The 15,108-nt window shown below is 45.3% G+C and overlaps 1 protein-coding gene across 1 annotated transcript in view; it reads left to right on the top strand.

The window, feature by feature from the left end:
• The window catches only part of Iqgap1 (IQ motif containing GTPase activating protein 1), a 90,260-nt gene that overhangs the window by 35,630 nt on the left and 39,522 nt on the right, over positions 1-15,108 (top strand). The window contains exons 3-9 of the mRNA XM_005357651.3: positions 319-475; positions 2,615-2,692; positions 5,076-5,152; positions 8,092-8,159; positions 10,136-10,249; positions 10,760-10,938; positions 12,502-12,586. Of these exons, the coding sequence (XP_005357708.1) occupies positions 319-475; positions 2,615-2,692; positions 5,076-5,152; positions 8,092-8,159; positions 10,136-10,249; positions 10,760-10,938; positions 12,502-12,586 (758 nt within the window). The remainder of the gene's footprint in view (positions 1-318; positions 476-2,614; positions 2,693-5,075; positions 5,153-8,091; positions 8,160-10,135; positions 10,250-10,759; positions 10,939-12,501; positions 12,587-15,108) is intronic.

Raw genomic sequence — 15,108 nt, 5'->3', positions numbered from 1 at the left:
AGTTCGAGACCAGCCTGGTCTACAAGAGCTAGTTCCAGGACAGGCTCCAAAACCACAGAGAAACCCTGTCTCGAAAAAAACCAAACCCCCCCCCCCAAAAAAAAGAAAATGGGGTAACGAGGGTCTAAGAGGTAGAGTTGGAGGCCACCCTGGTGTCCAAGGTGGCTTTTGACGTCGGCATTTAAGGTTGCAGTTAACGTGTCTGAGCTGGGCAGTGTGGCTGTGTGGAATGTGTTGAAGAGTGTTGTTGCATTTGGTTTAGGAGGATAGAAATGAAAATCCATAAAAAGCTTCTGACCCTCGTTATTTCTTGTGCAGGTGGATGGAAGCATGCCTAGGGGAGGACCTGCCACCCACGACGGAGCTGGAGGAGGGGCTTAGGAATGGAGTCTACCTTGCCAAACTGGGGAACTTCTTCTCTCCCAAAGTGGTGTCCCTGAAAAAAATCTATGATCGAGAGCAGACCAGATACAAGGTGGGTGCCTTGCTTGGTGCTTAGATTATTTTGTGTGCTTGAGAGGGGTTAGCACACTTGTTCTGTGTCTGTTCTGAACGAGCCCAGGGTGACAGGGTGTAGTGCAGAGGTGGGCACAGCTGGTCACGTCATTAGCTGTGCATTTCCGTTGCATGCTTCTGACAGGTCTAATTTTCTAGAATTTCTCAACCCTGGATTTTTTTTTTTTTTAATTCTTAGAAAGTAGAGGAAGTAAGCAGGGGAATTACCACCGATAGTCTCACTAGACCTAGGCACTGACTTGTAACTATAGCGACTTTGGGAAAATTCTTACTTCAGTACTAGAGTTGGAGATCCAATGGGAAAGAGACTTCCCAAAAGCACAGGTAAATGAATGGACCAATTCCTGTGGCTGAGGCCGTGGAAAGGGCAGTGGGAATTCTGAGAGGACCAGAGTCCCATCTCCAGAGCCCCTCACAGGAGCTTGCCCCGAATTCCTGTCCATGAGGCAGTGGAGGACCGCATAGCCAGAGTGAGTGTAAGGGGTTGACTTTCAGGGCTGGGCCCAAAACCATATGAACTAAACCACAGACTGTTAAAATGATTTCTATGTTTTATCCTGAAATTCAAGACAAGGGGGTATAGATTCCCAGCCAAAGCCACTATCTGTATGAATTATCTGAAACAAGAAAGATTTTACTCCGGCCTATAGGGCACAGTCTGGTCATTTGCTCCAACTCTGTAACTTGGGATAGTGGAGGATATTCTAGATATAAACCATGAGATCCTAAACAGAAACAGCTTCACCTTCTTCTTCTTCTTAAGACATGGTCTTGATGTGTAAGACAAGGTCTTAATGTCTGGTTGGCCTGGAAGTCACCATGTAAACCAGGCTAGTCTTGATCTCATAGATCCAACCTACCTATGTTTTCTAAGTGTGGAATTAAAGGTAAACATCACCATACCTACCTAGAAACGTCTCAAAAACAAAAGTTTTAATATTTTGAATTTTAAGTAAACAGTTAAGCTAAAGACATCTTTAGAGCTACCCCTCCCCTTTGTAGGGTCTTTTTGTGCCCCTGGCTTGTGTCACTGTGTAGCTCAAGCCAGCCTCAAGCTCACAGAAGTCTGCCTGCCTCTCCTTCCCAAGTGCTAGGGTTAACCGCACGCACGTGCCAACACGTCCAGCACCGGCGCGGTTCATGTTTACAGACCAGCAGCACACGAATGCACAGTAGGGGTTTACTTGTTTGGTTTGGTTTTGTTTGACACAGGGTCTCACTTTGTAATCCTGGCTGGCCTGGAACCTGGGACAATTCTTCTCCTGCCTCCTGAGTGGCACAGGTGTGCGCCGTCACGTGAAACCTTATATTAGTTTTTAAAAAATGATTTGCAGGAGCGATTCTTAAAAAACCCTATTCGCATATTCCTTTGTGGCTGGGCGTGATGGTACGTGCCTTTGATCCCAGCACTCGGGAGTCAGAGGCAGGCGGAGCTGAGTCTGAGGCCAGCCTGGTCACAAAAAGAGTTCCAGACAGCTAGGGCTACACAGAGAAACTCTGTCTCAGAAAACAAAACAAACAAAAAATGTATATCCCTTTCTTCCTTTGTAAAGGGATCTTGACCCAAACTAACAGACGTAGGGGTTGGGGCTGTAACTCAAGGGTAGAGCTCATGATTAGCGTCTGTGAGGCCCTGCGTCTGATGCCCAGCACTGTTTAAAAATAAGCAGGTGTGCATTTGCAGGGGATTATTTCTAAGTATTTTCTGGAAACCTTCATCGATATCCTGCATACTAGCCGTCATTTTGGAGACTGTCTGTTTAGACACCGCACTGACCCGAGTGGTTGTGTGTTCACTGTCTCATCATACAGACTCACAGCTGATACACATAGTAGCTGTATTGGATGGAGTAGCTCAGGCTGCAGGGTGAATGACTTGTCCACTGACCCCAGTAGCTGGCCAAGCCTGAGAACTGAGTCTCGGGTGCGCGAGGTTCTCTGGGCAGTTTGTAAATGAGAGGCAGAAGAGTGTAATTTCGGATACTGGTGTGTAAGTGTAATGCCCCAGGGAGGGGACATTGTGGAGTCTCACGGGGAGTCACAAGAAGAGTTTATGTGGTGTTTGCCACAGTACCTAATACTCTGGTGTTTCTTCCAGGCTACTGGCCTACACTTCAGACATACGGACAATGTGATCCAGTGGCTGAACGCCATGGATGAGATTGGATTGCCCAAGGTAACGTCCCTGGTGTTCATATCATCGTGGTATTAATGCATTTACATTCAGCCTGTAATTGGTTCTCCACACCAACCAGTCATCTGTCCCTCCTTCCTCCTGTTCTCCCTTCCCTCCATCCTTCCTTCACTCTCTCCCTTCTTTGCACCTTTGTGAAGTAGTGGCTCAGGCTCAAGCTGTAGCCCAGGCTGGCTTTGAACTCACAATCCTGCCTCAGCTTCCAGAGTTCTGGGATTATTGGGACATAACAACATGCTGGCTAAGTTTTTTCTTCTCCTTAGTGATAAAGGTTCCTTTCAGTTTGACTTAGGAAAAGAATTGTATTCTTTTTCTTTTATATTTCTTTTCTTGTATGTCCTTCTTACACACAAATGGGACATTTCCCCAGCGGTAGTTATTTTGACTACACCAGTTGCAGGTTTGCATTGTTCTGTGTGCTTTGGTTTTGTACTTTTGCTGAGTGTCGCACATGCTAGGCCAGCAGTCTACCAGCTGAGTTGCGAGCTACGTGCCTAGCTTGGTTCTTTGGATAAGAGTTTACTGTAGCCCAGCTTGGCCTTCAAGATCCTCCTGCCCACGCCTTCTGAGTGCTGGGCTAACAGGCATTGTCTTCCAGGCCGAGCCTTTATCCCGCCCAGTGCATGTCAGTGTGGCTCTGTGCCAATGCTTGCTATAGAACCAGTCGCCATTTTAAAGTGTACAGCAGAGGTTTCTTTTAAATTACTTTTTTTATTTATTATATATGCACATTCCATAAGAAGGCACCAGATCTCATTATAGATGGCTGTGGGCCGTCATGTGGTTGCTGGGAATTGAACTCAGGACCTCTTAACCTCTGAGCCATCTCTCCAGCCCATACAGCAGAGGTTTTTACTTCTTCACAATGTTGTAGAGATGTCACCTGCCAGCCTCTGAGCATTCACATCTTCAGGGAATGTGAATGTGCAGTTTTCATTGTTGAGGGGATGTAACAAGGTGTGTGTGGTGGCTGTGGTTCTCGTGTGGAAGTGTGCACCTGAGTGCTCTGTCCAGGAGTTTACTTTAGAATGCTCTTAGCAGGTCGTCTTCTTTTGCCTGCTCGGTAGTTAGCCGTGGACTTTCACAGTCATGGTTTTGGTATTCTCTTTGGTTATTAAAGCCTGTTCTCAGCAAAGGGGAGATTACTGTTTTTGTGCAAAAATAAAGTAGGTGTGCTCTGAAATGAAACGTTGGTAAGGGATTAGGGGGTAGTTTTTATTTTTTTCATACTTCCCCGTGGAGCCCAGGTTTCTGTAATTGAAGAAAGAATAAGAGCAGAAGTAGCTGTAGTGTGGCATAGTGACTAAGTCACGTGGTAATCACAGTGCTAAGCTCCTCGGGTGCACATGGATCCGTTGAGCTGACTCACTTCCAGATCTGAGTCTTTGCAAGAGACCAGCTTTAGCCCTCGCTTCCACAGAGCAGAGGGCTGAAGCGCCCTCTTTGTCAGGGTATGTTTGAGAGATGTCGCTCCCACAAATATCAGGAAATGCATTGCACCAGGTTGCTATGGTTACCTGGCCTTTCTGTGCGCCTATACCTTCCGTTCCCGTTTTCTACGATGTAAAGTGCACGCTAGTACAAAATGCTGCACCTGTGACTTCCTGCCTTTCATATAGCGCTGGCATCCGTGGTCCGTGGCAGTATAACCTCTTTCAATGGTATTGAAAGTGTGTTTATGTTTGCTGTTGCTAAGGTTTTTTTTTTTGGTGGTGACACCAGGGACTGACCCCAGGCCTTCATGCATGCTAGGCAAATGCTCTACCCTTTCGCTATACCCTCAGCTTCATTAGTTTCTATTTTGCGAGTCTCACTAAGTTGTCCAGGCTGCCCTTCAGTTCGCTCTGTGTCCAGGTGCACCTTGAGGATTCTTCTGACTTAGCCTCAGAAATGTAGCGATACCCTGGACTCTTCCTCCTATCCTCCCCCAATCTTTCCTCGTTTATCCGGGGTGCCTCTTCTATCCGTCTGTCATCACATCTTCCCAGCATGCTTCTCCAGCTTCCCTCTCCTCGTCCGTCAGCACAGCCTGGGTCCTGTCTCCTGTAGCATCTCTACAGCGCTCTCACCTTTGCTCCAAAGCTAGGGTACCTCTCTGTGTCCCACTCGCCAAGTCAGTCTTTGAACACCATCGCAGTCATCTGACTCCATCCTACATAGCCACCTTGTTTTCTAGTACTTTCTAGAATATAGTCTGCCTTTCGAAAGCTTTAGACTCCTTCCTCCCTCTCTCAGAAACACAAATATTCTTGCTATTTTCCTGAAGATCTCTTGCTGAGGTCTTGTCTGTCTTAGTAAAGGTCTTTGTTCTTTTCCAGATTCTTCCAACCAATTCACTCAGTCTCCTTCTTTTATTTCTCCCTAGATCTTTTACCCAGAAACCACAGATATCTATGATCGGAAGAACATGCCGAGATGTATCTACTGTATCCATGCTCTCAGGTAACCCCGACTTCTTGGTGAAATAGGTCGTTTGGGATAACTTCTCAGTCAAGTGTGTCTTTTTGTCCGAGGTCTAAGAGTGAAAGAGGTTTTCCATCAGTTTCAGGGTTTTCGAGTGGAACACAAGGCTATTATCCTTACAGAAACACCTGTGTTTCTCTAGGGAGCAGAGAGAAGGAATTTGTTTATCCCCATAATATATTATTGTTGCAAAAACATGGTATAATCTTTCACTATTGACCTAATGTCTCTCTGAACTCTGCATCTTAATCAGGGCGTGGTGCCCTTTACTTGGTCATCTAGGCTCTTGCCATTGGTAAGCTGTTCGTTCCACCCCCACAAATGCGATAGGAAATAAAGTATTCCATGGAAAACGGCCTAATTTCAGGTTCCCACTTTTTCAGATCAGGGTACTGAATAGCAGGAAACAGTCCTGTGTCTGAAGGGAGGGTCAGGGGAGATGAGGATTTACCACTGGTAGCTGGGAATGGTAGTGTAATACTTGATCAGAACTAAAGGAGAAGGTTAGGGAGGAAGTGGACATGAAGATCTGTCTGTTTGGGTTCCTCTTGCTATATAGCCTCTAGTATGTGTGCTTATCAGTGTTGATTTTATGAATGAAAGTGTACTTATGGCATGAATCTATAAAAGGCCTGTTCTCTCCTGCTGAGCCTAGGTCTTCACACATGGTGAGCTAACATTCCGCCACCCAGCTGCCCCGTCTTGGGGATTTTGATGCGACTTAGGTTGGATTCTGGGTAACACCAGCATCCTTGTGAGTTTGCAGAAGAGTGAATAACCAGCTTGTGTGCATCTCCTGTGTTAAGAGCGGAACAAATTCAAATGAGTGTGTGTGAGCCAAACCCTGATTAATTCTCAGCACTGTGATTGGCTTAGCGTGCTGAGGTCTGTGTGTGTTGATAACCTGGTGAGGGCCATGCCTACAGTGGCTGAGGTCTGTGTGTGTTGATAACCTGGTGAGGGCCATGCCTACAATAGGCATCTGAACTTGGCAGGCAGGGAGGCGAAGCTGGCAGAATCCCTCCCTGCTCCTTCTGTATCCTCTGATGTAGCCTGGGTCCCAAGCCCTCGGTTCTTTGACGTGCCGATGGACAATTAACTGTGCCTTCCTAATGATGGGGTCAGGACAAAGGCAGGAAGTCTATTATTGTTCTCTGTTTCTCTTGCATATCAGTCTATGCTTAGAAAGCTCACGCAGAGCAGAGTGTTCTGGCTCAGGATTTATAGTTTCTTTCCTCCCATTTGGTATTTTTCCTGAAATGTAAGTTGGCAACACTTGGTAGTGTGTAGGAAGGGGCTGCCTCAACAGCAGCTCCCAGGGCAGATCCCCCTCACTATTGAGGAGCATACTCTTCCTTTGTACCAGCTGTCTCCCAGAAGCACCCCCTGACTCTGAGGTGTCGTGCCAGGGCTCTGACCCACACCTTACCTATGCTATGAAAGTGCTCTCTCCCTGAGAGGTGCTCTCCCCGCCTCCCCCTTTACCAAGGGTTTTACCTGGCATTATTCCAGAGATAGTTACTGCACCTTGGTTGTAACTAACATTTCATTCTCTTGTGTTTGAATGGTTTTTTTTTTCCTTTTCCCCTAATATTTTATATTTGGAATTAGAAAGATCAGGTGTTCTAAGTTGTTTGTAGCTACATAGTGAATTTCAGGAGCTAGGACTGCACAGTAATACCCTGCCCTCTACCCTCAAAAGCAAATTGAAACAAAACTCCACTGATTTTGGTGTTAAATAGGGTCATATTTCCTCACCTTATAATAAGAAAAATAAAAATCTTACATGTTGTGAAAATTGAGTTTAGGTTATTTTGAGTTCAATTTTTTGGCAAACCTGGTAGAATTAATTGAGATTATCTAGATTATTTATCTACGGAGTGTGGTTCTTTTCGGAAGATACCAGGGTTTATGGATTATGTACAGAACTGTGGATTACCCTGTTGCACCTTTTTAAATAATTTAAAAACATCTTATTCTGTGTGTGTACAATGGCACACATGTCTGGGGCAGAGGCAAGTTCTAGGAGTCAGTCAGCTCTCCCACCATGTGGGTCCTGGGGATCGAACTCCCGTCGGCATATTTGAGGGCAAGTGCCAAACCACCCTCCGGGCCAAAGCACCAACTCCTTCCGAGTTTTTATTTTTCCCCCTATGTGCTGCTGCTGTCAGTGTCTGTAAAATGGCCCCCTGATCGCTTCTAATTTGTTGATTTTGGTCTGTTTGAGCCTGGTAGTCAACCTGACGCCTCAGGCCTACCGACATTTATCTCAGGATTCACTGGTAAGCTTTGCTGTCCTATCCCTCCTGGACCTTACTCTAGAGTCTCTTTTTTGCTTTGGTTTTGTTTTGTTTTTCAGGACAGGGTTTCTTTCTCTGTGTATCCCTGGCTATCCTGGAGCTCACTCTGTAGACCAAGCTGGTCTCCAACTCACAGAGCTCCACCTGTCTCTGCCTCCAGAGTGCTGGGATTAAAGGTGTGCACCACCCTAAACTCTTCTTATTCTCTGAAGAAGGAAGATGAATAACACGTTCTTTATTTTAAACTTTTAATTAACCTGGATTTAGCTTCTGTGTCAGAAATAGGAATTCCATTGAAGAAAGATTTGCTGTCTGAATCATTTTCCTTAGACTTGTTTAAAATGAAACTTAGGAACACAAGTGACAAGACCTCCCCAGTGACAGAATATCAGGAGTACCGACATCTGATGACACATTACCTCTGTGCCACAACTGGGACTTGAATCTGAGTCTAAGGGGAATCTTTCATTACATTGTGCTACTCAGTACGCCTCCGCTGGGTAGACACTGTCACCGCTGGGTAGACACTGTCTCTGCAGGGGGGCTCTCACACCCTCTCCTCTGAGAGCAGCTGCTGCACTGCCAGGCCTCACTCTCTTGCACGTCGTTGTCTTCTAGTTTGTACCTGTTCAAACTGGGCCTGGCTCCTCAGATTCAAGACCTGTACGGAAAGGTTGACTTCACAGGTAAGGAGCACTACAGCAAACGGCTGACTCACGGCGGTAATTGCCTGGAAAGTTCAACAATACCTGTCTTAAAGGGGAAGGCCTTTAGAAAGCACTCCCTCGAGGAAGACAATGGAAACAGACTGCCCTTTAGTGTGGTAGGGTGAACGTGAGCCTGGGAATCGCACACTCTGCTCCTTGATTTATGATCGAGATGACTGGCAAGTTTAGTTTTCTTATACATACTTTTGTATGTGAGTATCAATTATCTGAGAATGGTAACATATAAAGCATAAAATCGTAGGATGTGGAGCTACCATTAAATGCTTCCATGTTGTGAAGAAAACCTTACAAAGTAAAGTCTCCCTGCCAGCCGGTGCCTGCTGGGGAAAACCAAGGGGCAAGAGTGGAGGGTGAGGCACCTCAGAAATGACAACTCAGTTATTTTAACGTTTAAGCTCTTTTGGCACATGCTTCCTGTGTGTTGTCAGTATAACAAAATGCCGTATGGAGAAGAGTTCTGGAGACTGGGAATTGAGAGTCAGACAACCTTGTTGGTTTGGCCTCTGATGAGAGACTAATAGAGGGCACATACACAGAGATTGTATTACAAGGCTGGAGCCCCCAAAGTAGGTGGGGCCAGGTTTTCTCCGGTGGCTGTGAGAAGTAAAGGCTCTGTCAGAACAACCTTAGTCCTTTCAGAGAGCAGCGTCTTCTGTCTCCCACTCGACCCGCCTCTTCTCCGTGCCTCTCACAACCCCACTAGCTAGAAACTTCTTAAAAATGATATTTTGAATTTTAAGTAAGCAGTTAAGCTCAAGACATCTCTAGAGCCACCTCTCCCCTTTATAGGGTCTCACTTTGGGTCCCTGGCTAATCCAGAACTTGCTGCGTAGCTCAAGGTGGCTTCAAGCTCCCGGAGATCTGCCTGCCTTTGCTTCCCAAGTGCGGGGGGGCGGGGGGGGGAATAAATGCACGAATGCGCCACCACACCTAGCACCGGTGTTGTTCCTGCAGACAGACCAGCAGCACACTAATGCAGAGTAGTGTGCTTTTTTGACGCAGGGTCTCACTTTGTAATCCTGGCTGGCCTGGAACCTGTGACAATTCTGCTCCTGCCTCCTGCGTGGCACAGGTCTGCGCCATCACATGCAACCTTATACTAATTTTTTAAAAAAATGATTTTCAGGAGCGATTTCTTAAAAAGTCCTATTCACATATCCCTTTGTGGCCGAACACGGTGTGACGTACCTTTGATCCCAGCACTTGGTGTTTAAAGCGATGGAGGCTTGGGAAGGAAGTGGGCACTGGTAACACTGGTTAAGAGTAAGCAGTCTCAATTGGTGACTATTTTGTCGGCCTTGGAGTTTGGTAGGAAAGCTCTTATCTATAATATTTTTCCTTCCAGGAAGCTCATTCACTAGACTCAGGAAAAGGTCAAAGTTAGTTGTTTTCTTTATCATTTGGCTTTCTGCCTTAGAAAGGAAATCGAGCAGCAGCTAGTGGTTTGGAGTATGAAGACTGAGATAGCGATTTTGACGTAGGCATTAAGTTCCCTTTACAGCTCCCACTCATCCTAGATCACTGTAGGCAGTGCTGTCAGTAGTAGCTTTTAAAACTGCATCGCCAGTGGCACACACGCCTTTAATCTCCGTACTCAGAGGCAGGCAGATCCCTGAATTTGAGGCTGGCTTGGTCTACAGAGCGAGTTTCAGGACAGCCAGGGCTACACAGAGAAACCCTGTCTCGAAAGCTATGTCCACTCGGTCTTGTCTCATAGTTACGTTTGATGCTATTGACAAGTGTAGTGAGCTGATATGTATGGATGACGTCATCTAACCGGTGTTATACTAAGTGCTTCCATCCAGTATTTTCTTAATCTTCCATGAGTCAGAGGCAGAGGCCACTGTATCCCGTCTTGGAGTTGAAGCATCTGACCCTCTGAGTTCTGAGAAGGAGTGTAGCTTGCTTGACTGGGTCTTCATTCTTTTCTGCAGAAGAGGAAATCAACAACATGAAGAGTGAACTGGAGAAGTATGGGATCCAGATGCCCGCCTTCAGCAAGATCGGGGGCATCCTGGCCAATGAGCTCTCGGTGGATGAAGCTGCACGTAAGGGAGCTTTTCTGGGTCGAAACAGAACGAACGGGTTTTGCTCACTGTGGCTAACGCTGTCCGGGGGCTCGGGCATGAGCAGCTTTGCTCTGTAGACCCTGCTCTAGTCTATGCTGTGCTTGTTTGGAAATAGATTATCAATTTTTGTTAAAGACATTAGATAGGGAGTCCTCATTTACTGAAATCCCTTTGGGGATCTTTTCCTTCTGGTCTTTACTACATAATTAAGGGTGAGCATCTTTTTATAGCAAATACTCTTGGCCAGGTTATTTTCAGCATGAGTGCAAATTCCAGTGGGTTCTAGGTGGAACTGCTGCTCCATGCATGGGGAAGAGATGGCAGGTGGGAGGCCAGGCTGCTCCTCCAGCCCTGCTTGTTAGTTTTCTCTGGGACACGAGTCTTTCTCAGTAACGGCTGGTTGCAATATTGTTTGGTCTGTGGAATGTCCTCCATCACCATCTATAATCTCAATGCGCTGAGCTCTGATTTTTTTTGTTTGTTTTTTAGTACATGCTGCTGTCATTGCCATTAATGAAGCTATTGACCGGAGAGTTCCAGCCGACACGTTTACAGCTCTGAAAAATCCCAATGCCATGCTTGTCAATCTTGAAGAACCCCTGGCTTCCACTTACCAGGATGTTCTTCACCAGGCCAAGCAGGACAAGATGACAAACGCCAAAAACAGGGTAAAAATGCAGCGTCTTCCTAGTTAGCTTATATTCTCCCGTGTTTGGAAATCTGCATTCTAAACGCCTCTTTATTGAGATGTAGCTTTTGTTTAGTACAGTTTGCCCATGTTGAGAGCAAGGTTGAGTTCTGATAGATGTGCAGGTGCTTATTCAACGTCCCTGCCAAGAGTTCCTGCTGCCCCTATGGCATCTCCACTTTCCTTCCCAACTCCAGGCAGCTACCAGTCTGGTTTTCTTTTTTTCTTTTTGAGACAGGGTTTTTCTATGTAGCCATGACTGTCCTCATACTGTAGGCCAAGCTGGCCTCAAACTCAGAGACCCACCTGCCTCTGCTTCCCCCCCACCCCAGTACTGGGATTAAAGTTGTGCGCCACCATGCCCGGCTGGCTTACAGTCTGTTTTCCTTATCACTATGTCTTATCTTTCCTAGAATTTCCCATAAATGTAATTGCTTAGTACAAAGTCTTCTGGTATTGCACTTTCCCTCCCATTTCGCACTTGTGAGTGGCCATTTCAAATCAGTTTGAATAGTTTTCTTTTGAAAGATGATCTCCAAATATGAGTATGGCCCTTCTCCATTAGGTTCTCTGGGGTGAAATGTATATTTACTATTGTTAAAAGTATGTGGAAGTTAGTTGAGCAATTCTGTTAGTAGTTGTAGACCCACTTGAACCACAGATGAGACCCTGCCTCAAAACAAAACATCCACGGTGCATGCCATTGATCCCAGCATTCGAGCAGAGGCAGGTGGAGCTATGTGAGTTTGAGCCCAGCCCAGGTCTGCAAAGTGAGTTCCGGGCTGGCCAGGGATTCATAGTGAGACTCTTTCTCAAAACAAACAAACAAACAAACAAACAAACGAGGTTCCGTGAGATGCTCAGCAAGTAAGCCACAGAAGCCTGAGGACCCCAAGTTCAATCACCAGAGCCCATGTTAAAGGTGGAAGGAGAGAGCTGGCTCCACAGAGCTGATGTTTGCCGCATATTCACACTATGCCTACCCCTCCAGCATTTCCACATACAACAATAATGAGTGAACAAAAGACTTCATACATGCTTATTTTGCCTTTCAAGCCAGTGATTGACATGTCTTGGTTCATTGAGAGGTATTCACATGTCAAATTGAAGGTCTGTGTATATATTTTATGTCTCGTTTTTATAGAGCAGGGACTTGAAGCCCCCAAGTAGATCCTGAATAGGTTTGCAGGCAGGTGATGAAGCTATGCCTCTGCCTGTGTCACCAGGAAGAGGCTCCAAGCCCATTGCCTGCAGAAGCCATCTGCTCTCAGGCAAGGATGCTGGCTCAGCCCACTGTCCTCAGTAGTCAGGGCAGTCTCCTAGTGCTTCCTTCCTGGCTCAGCTCTGGAGGAACCCTTGCTGGAGTACCAGCTAGACCTGGGTCTCGTGTTTTTAGGTATAGTCATGTAACTGTTGTCATGTACAGAAGATCTGAACTCAGGCGTAGGCTCTTGGTTTTGTCCTGGCTGGGGAGAAGTGCACACATCCTTCTCCGGGCTCTTCAGAGACCTGCCTGATCACTACCCCTTTTTCTCATCCTCAGACAGAAAACTCTGACAGAGAAAGGGACGTTTATGAGGAGCTGCTCACACAAGCTGAAATTCAAGGGAATGTGAACAAAGTCAACAGTAAGTCCGGCTCTGCTCTAGAGACCTCAGGGGGGGGCCCAGAGCAGCCTCAGGTGTGCTTCGTAGAGGCTGTATGTTCCTGCTACTGTCCTCTGGCAGGTCTCTGTTCGTGCATCTGCAATTGCTTCTGGGGCAGTCTTTTGGACTACAGTTTCATTCTCTTACCCTGTTACAAACTTAAAAAATATTTTCTGTCCTTCCCTTTCTTTTTTGAGGGCCAGCAAGATGGCTCAGCAGGTAAACGGTGCTTGCTGCCAAGCCTGATGATCTGAGCTTGATCCCTGGGATTCTCACATGGTGGAAGGAGAGAACTGAGTCCCACTGGCTGTCCTCAGACCTCCACGCTCACACCACGCACACACACACAAATACAGAAATGCAAAAGTAAAATTTCATAAAAAGAGTAGTTGGGACTGACAGTATGGCTCAGCAGGTAAAGACATTTGCTGCCAAGTCTGATGACCCCGCTTTAGACCGACGTGGTGGAAGGAGGAAGCAGCTCCAGCAAGTTGTCTGCCACAAGTGCTCAGTGGTACATGGCCCTCCCCCACCACTAAATAAAAAAATGCAACTAAAAATTAAAAAATAAAAAGAATGGAGAGCTACATAAACAATAAATGACAGGTCCTGTCATTTAGAAATAGCCTCTACATTTTCTCATTTTCTTCAAAATGTGTATTTAATTAAAAATGAGATTCTCTCTTTTTTTTTTAAATATTTATTTATTTATTATGTATACAATATTCTGTCTGTGTGTCTGTAGGCCAGAAGAGGGCACCAGACCTCATTCCAGATGGTTGTGAGCCACCATGTGGTTGCCGGGAATTGAACTCAGGACCTTTGGAAGAGCAGGCAATGCTCTTAACCACTGAGCCATCTCTCCAGCCCCGAGATTCTCTTTTTATATTGATTTCTGTGAAAGTGCGGTACACAGTTTTGAGAGGAGTTTCTTTGGACTGCCATTTCATTTTGTTTCTCTTCTGCGGAAGAACCTGCACTGGGTCGTTGTAACATCCAGACAATCAGCACACTAACCTGGTCGGTTCCCTATATGCTGTTTTGTGAATACGGCCCTCTCTAGGGACCCAGCTGCATTCAGTTCATTTCATGGCTTAGAAAGATTCTGCTTCTAAATCTTTTTGTTACGGACCTGGGACTGCTCTCTTGTCTCTTTTTCTTGTTTTGGCCTCTCCTTTTTCTTTTCTATGCTGAGTTTAGACTTAGCATGCTAAGTACTGGTTCTGCCAATTGCCTGTCCCAGGCCCGCCCCCTCCAGTGGTGTGTCAGGTGTGACTGGGCATTGTGTGGCATTCGGACTCAGGAAATATTAATAGTAGCATCCCTTTGTTAATCGTACCATATAATGTACTTAAATATACACTAAGTAGCATCTGATTGCAAAGTGGTAAAGCTTAAAAGATGCTTTGCAATCAGATGCTACTTGGTGTATATTTAAGTGTAAGTTTACATGAAGTATAATAGAATAATATATAATATATACACTATGTATACTATAATATACTATATAATATATAATGCAGTATATAATATGTGTAATATAATGTATATTATCTATGTGGTGTATTTAAGTGGTAAGTATACTGCATGTTTAAGTGGTGAGTTTCCGTGTAGGAAAACCTCCCTGACTGGAGGCTTCTGTCGATGGCTGCACCGAGACTGTGCAGTGCATAGTTAGAGAAAGCCTGGCTATTAACAACATCGTTTTACTCCTTTCATGTCCCATCCTTTTTTTTCATGTAAAAACTCCATGATTGTGAGGGATTTTTGTTGGGCTAAAGGAATAACAAGGTCACCAAGAAGACCTTCGGCCACGTTGTGCTGAGATTATCTGCACCCTGCTTCATTGAGGGCCTCACGTGGCCCTCACCCCCACCTTCACGTGGCTTCCAGGGGTTGAGCTCAGGCCTCTGCTTTCACCTGCTGAGCATCTAGCCAGTTCTAAAGAAGCTATTATAAGTAAATGTTAGAAACAATCGTATGTATTAGCTTTTGTTTATGTTCGTGTTATATTCTAAATTAAGTTTTTTTTTTGGTTCACTTTAAAAGAAGTTACCACCCTAGCTCAGGTATCAGGTAACTGAATTGCAGGTATAGATACAGTTTCCTAGGAACCAATGTGAGATCACAAATCTAAAGCAACTTCTCCCTCAGCCTGTCTCTTATCTTTGAGAGTGTGTGTGTGTGTGTGTGTGTGTGTGTGTGTGTGTGTGTTGTCTTGGGCTGCTGGCTGACTTTCTGAGAGAGCTTGTGATTTGCTTCTCTCTTTTTCTTTTTAACTAATCCCTCAAAGTTAAGTATTGCTATGTCCGAAATGTTTTAATTTTTAGTATTTTCTTGATTTATTTTTGCTACATTAACAACTCAGATATTTATCTCTGAGTGGGATGGCAATAACACTGTATTTTTTGTTTTCTAAAAAGAAATGAACTGTAAAAGATATAGAAATTATGAATTCTAGTAGCTGTAGTTTCTTTTCTTTTCTTTTTTTTTTTTTTTTTGGA

The sequence above is a fragment of the Microtus ochrogaster genome, chromosome 22 (assembly GCF_000317375.1).
Source record: "Microtus ochrogaster isolate Prairie Vole_2 chromosome 22, MicOch1.0, whole genome shotgun sequence".
NCBI lineage: Eukaryota > Metazoa > Chordata > Mammalia > Rodentia > Cricetidae > Microtus > Microtus ochrogaster.
This window is presented reverse-complemented; position numbering and strand designations above follow the sequence as displayed.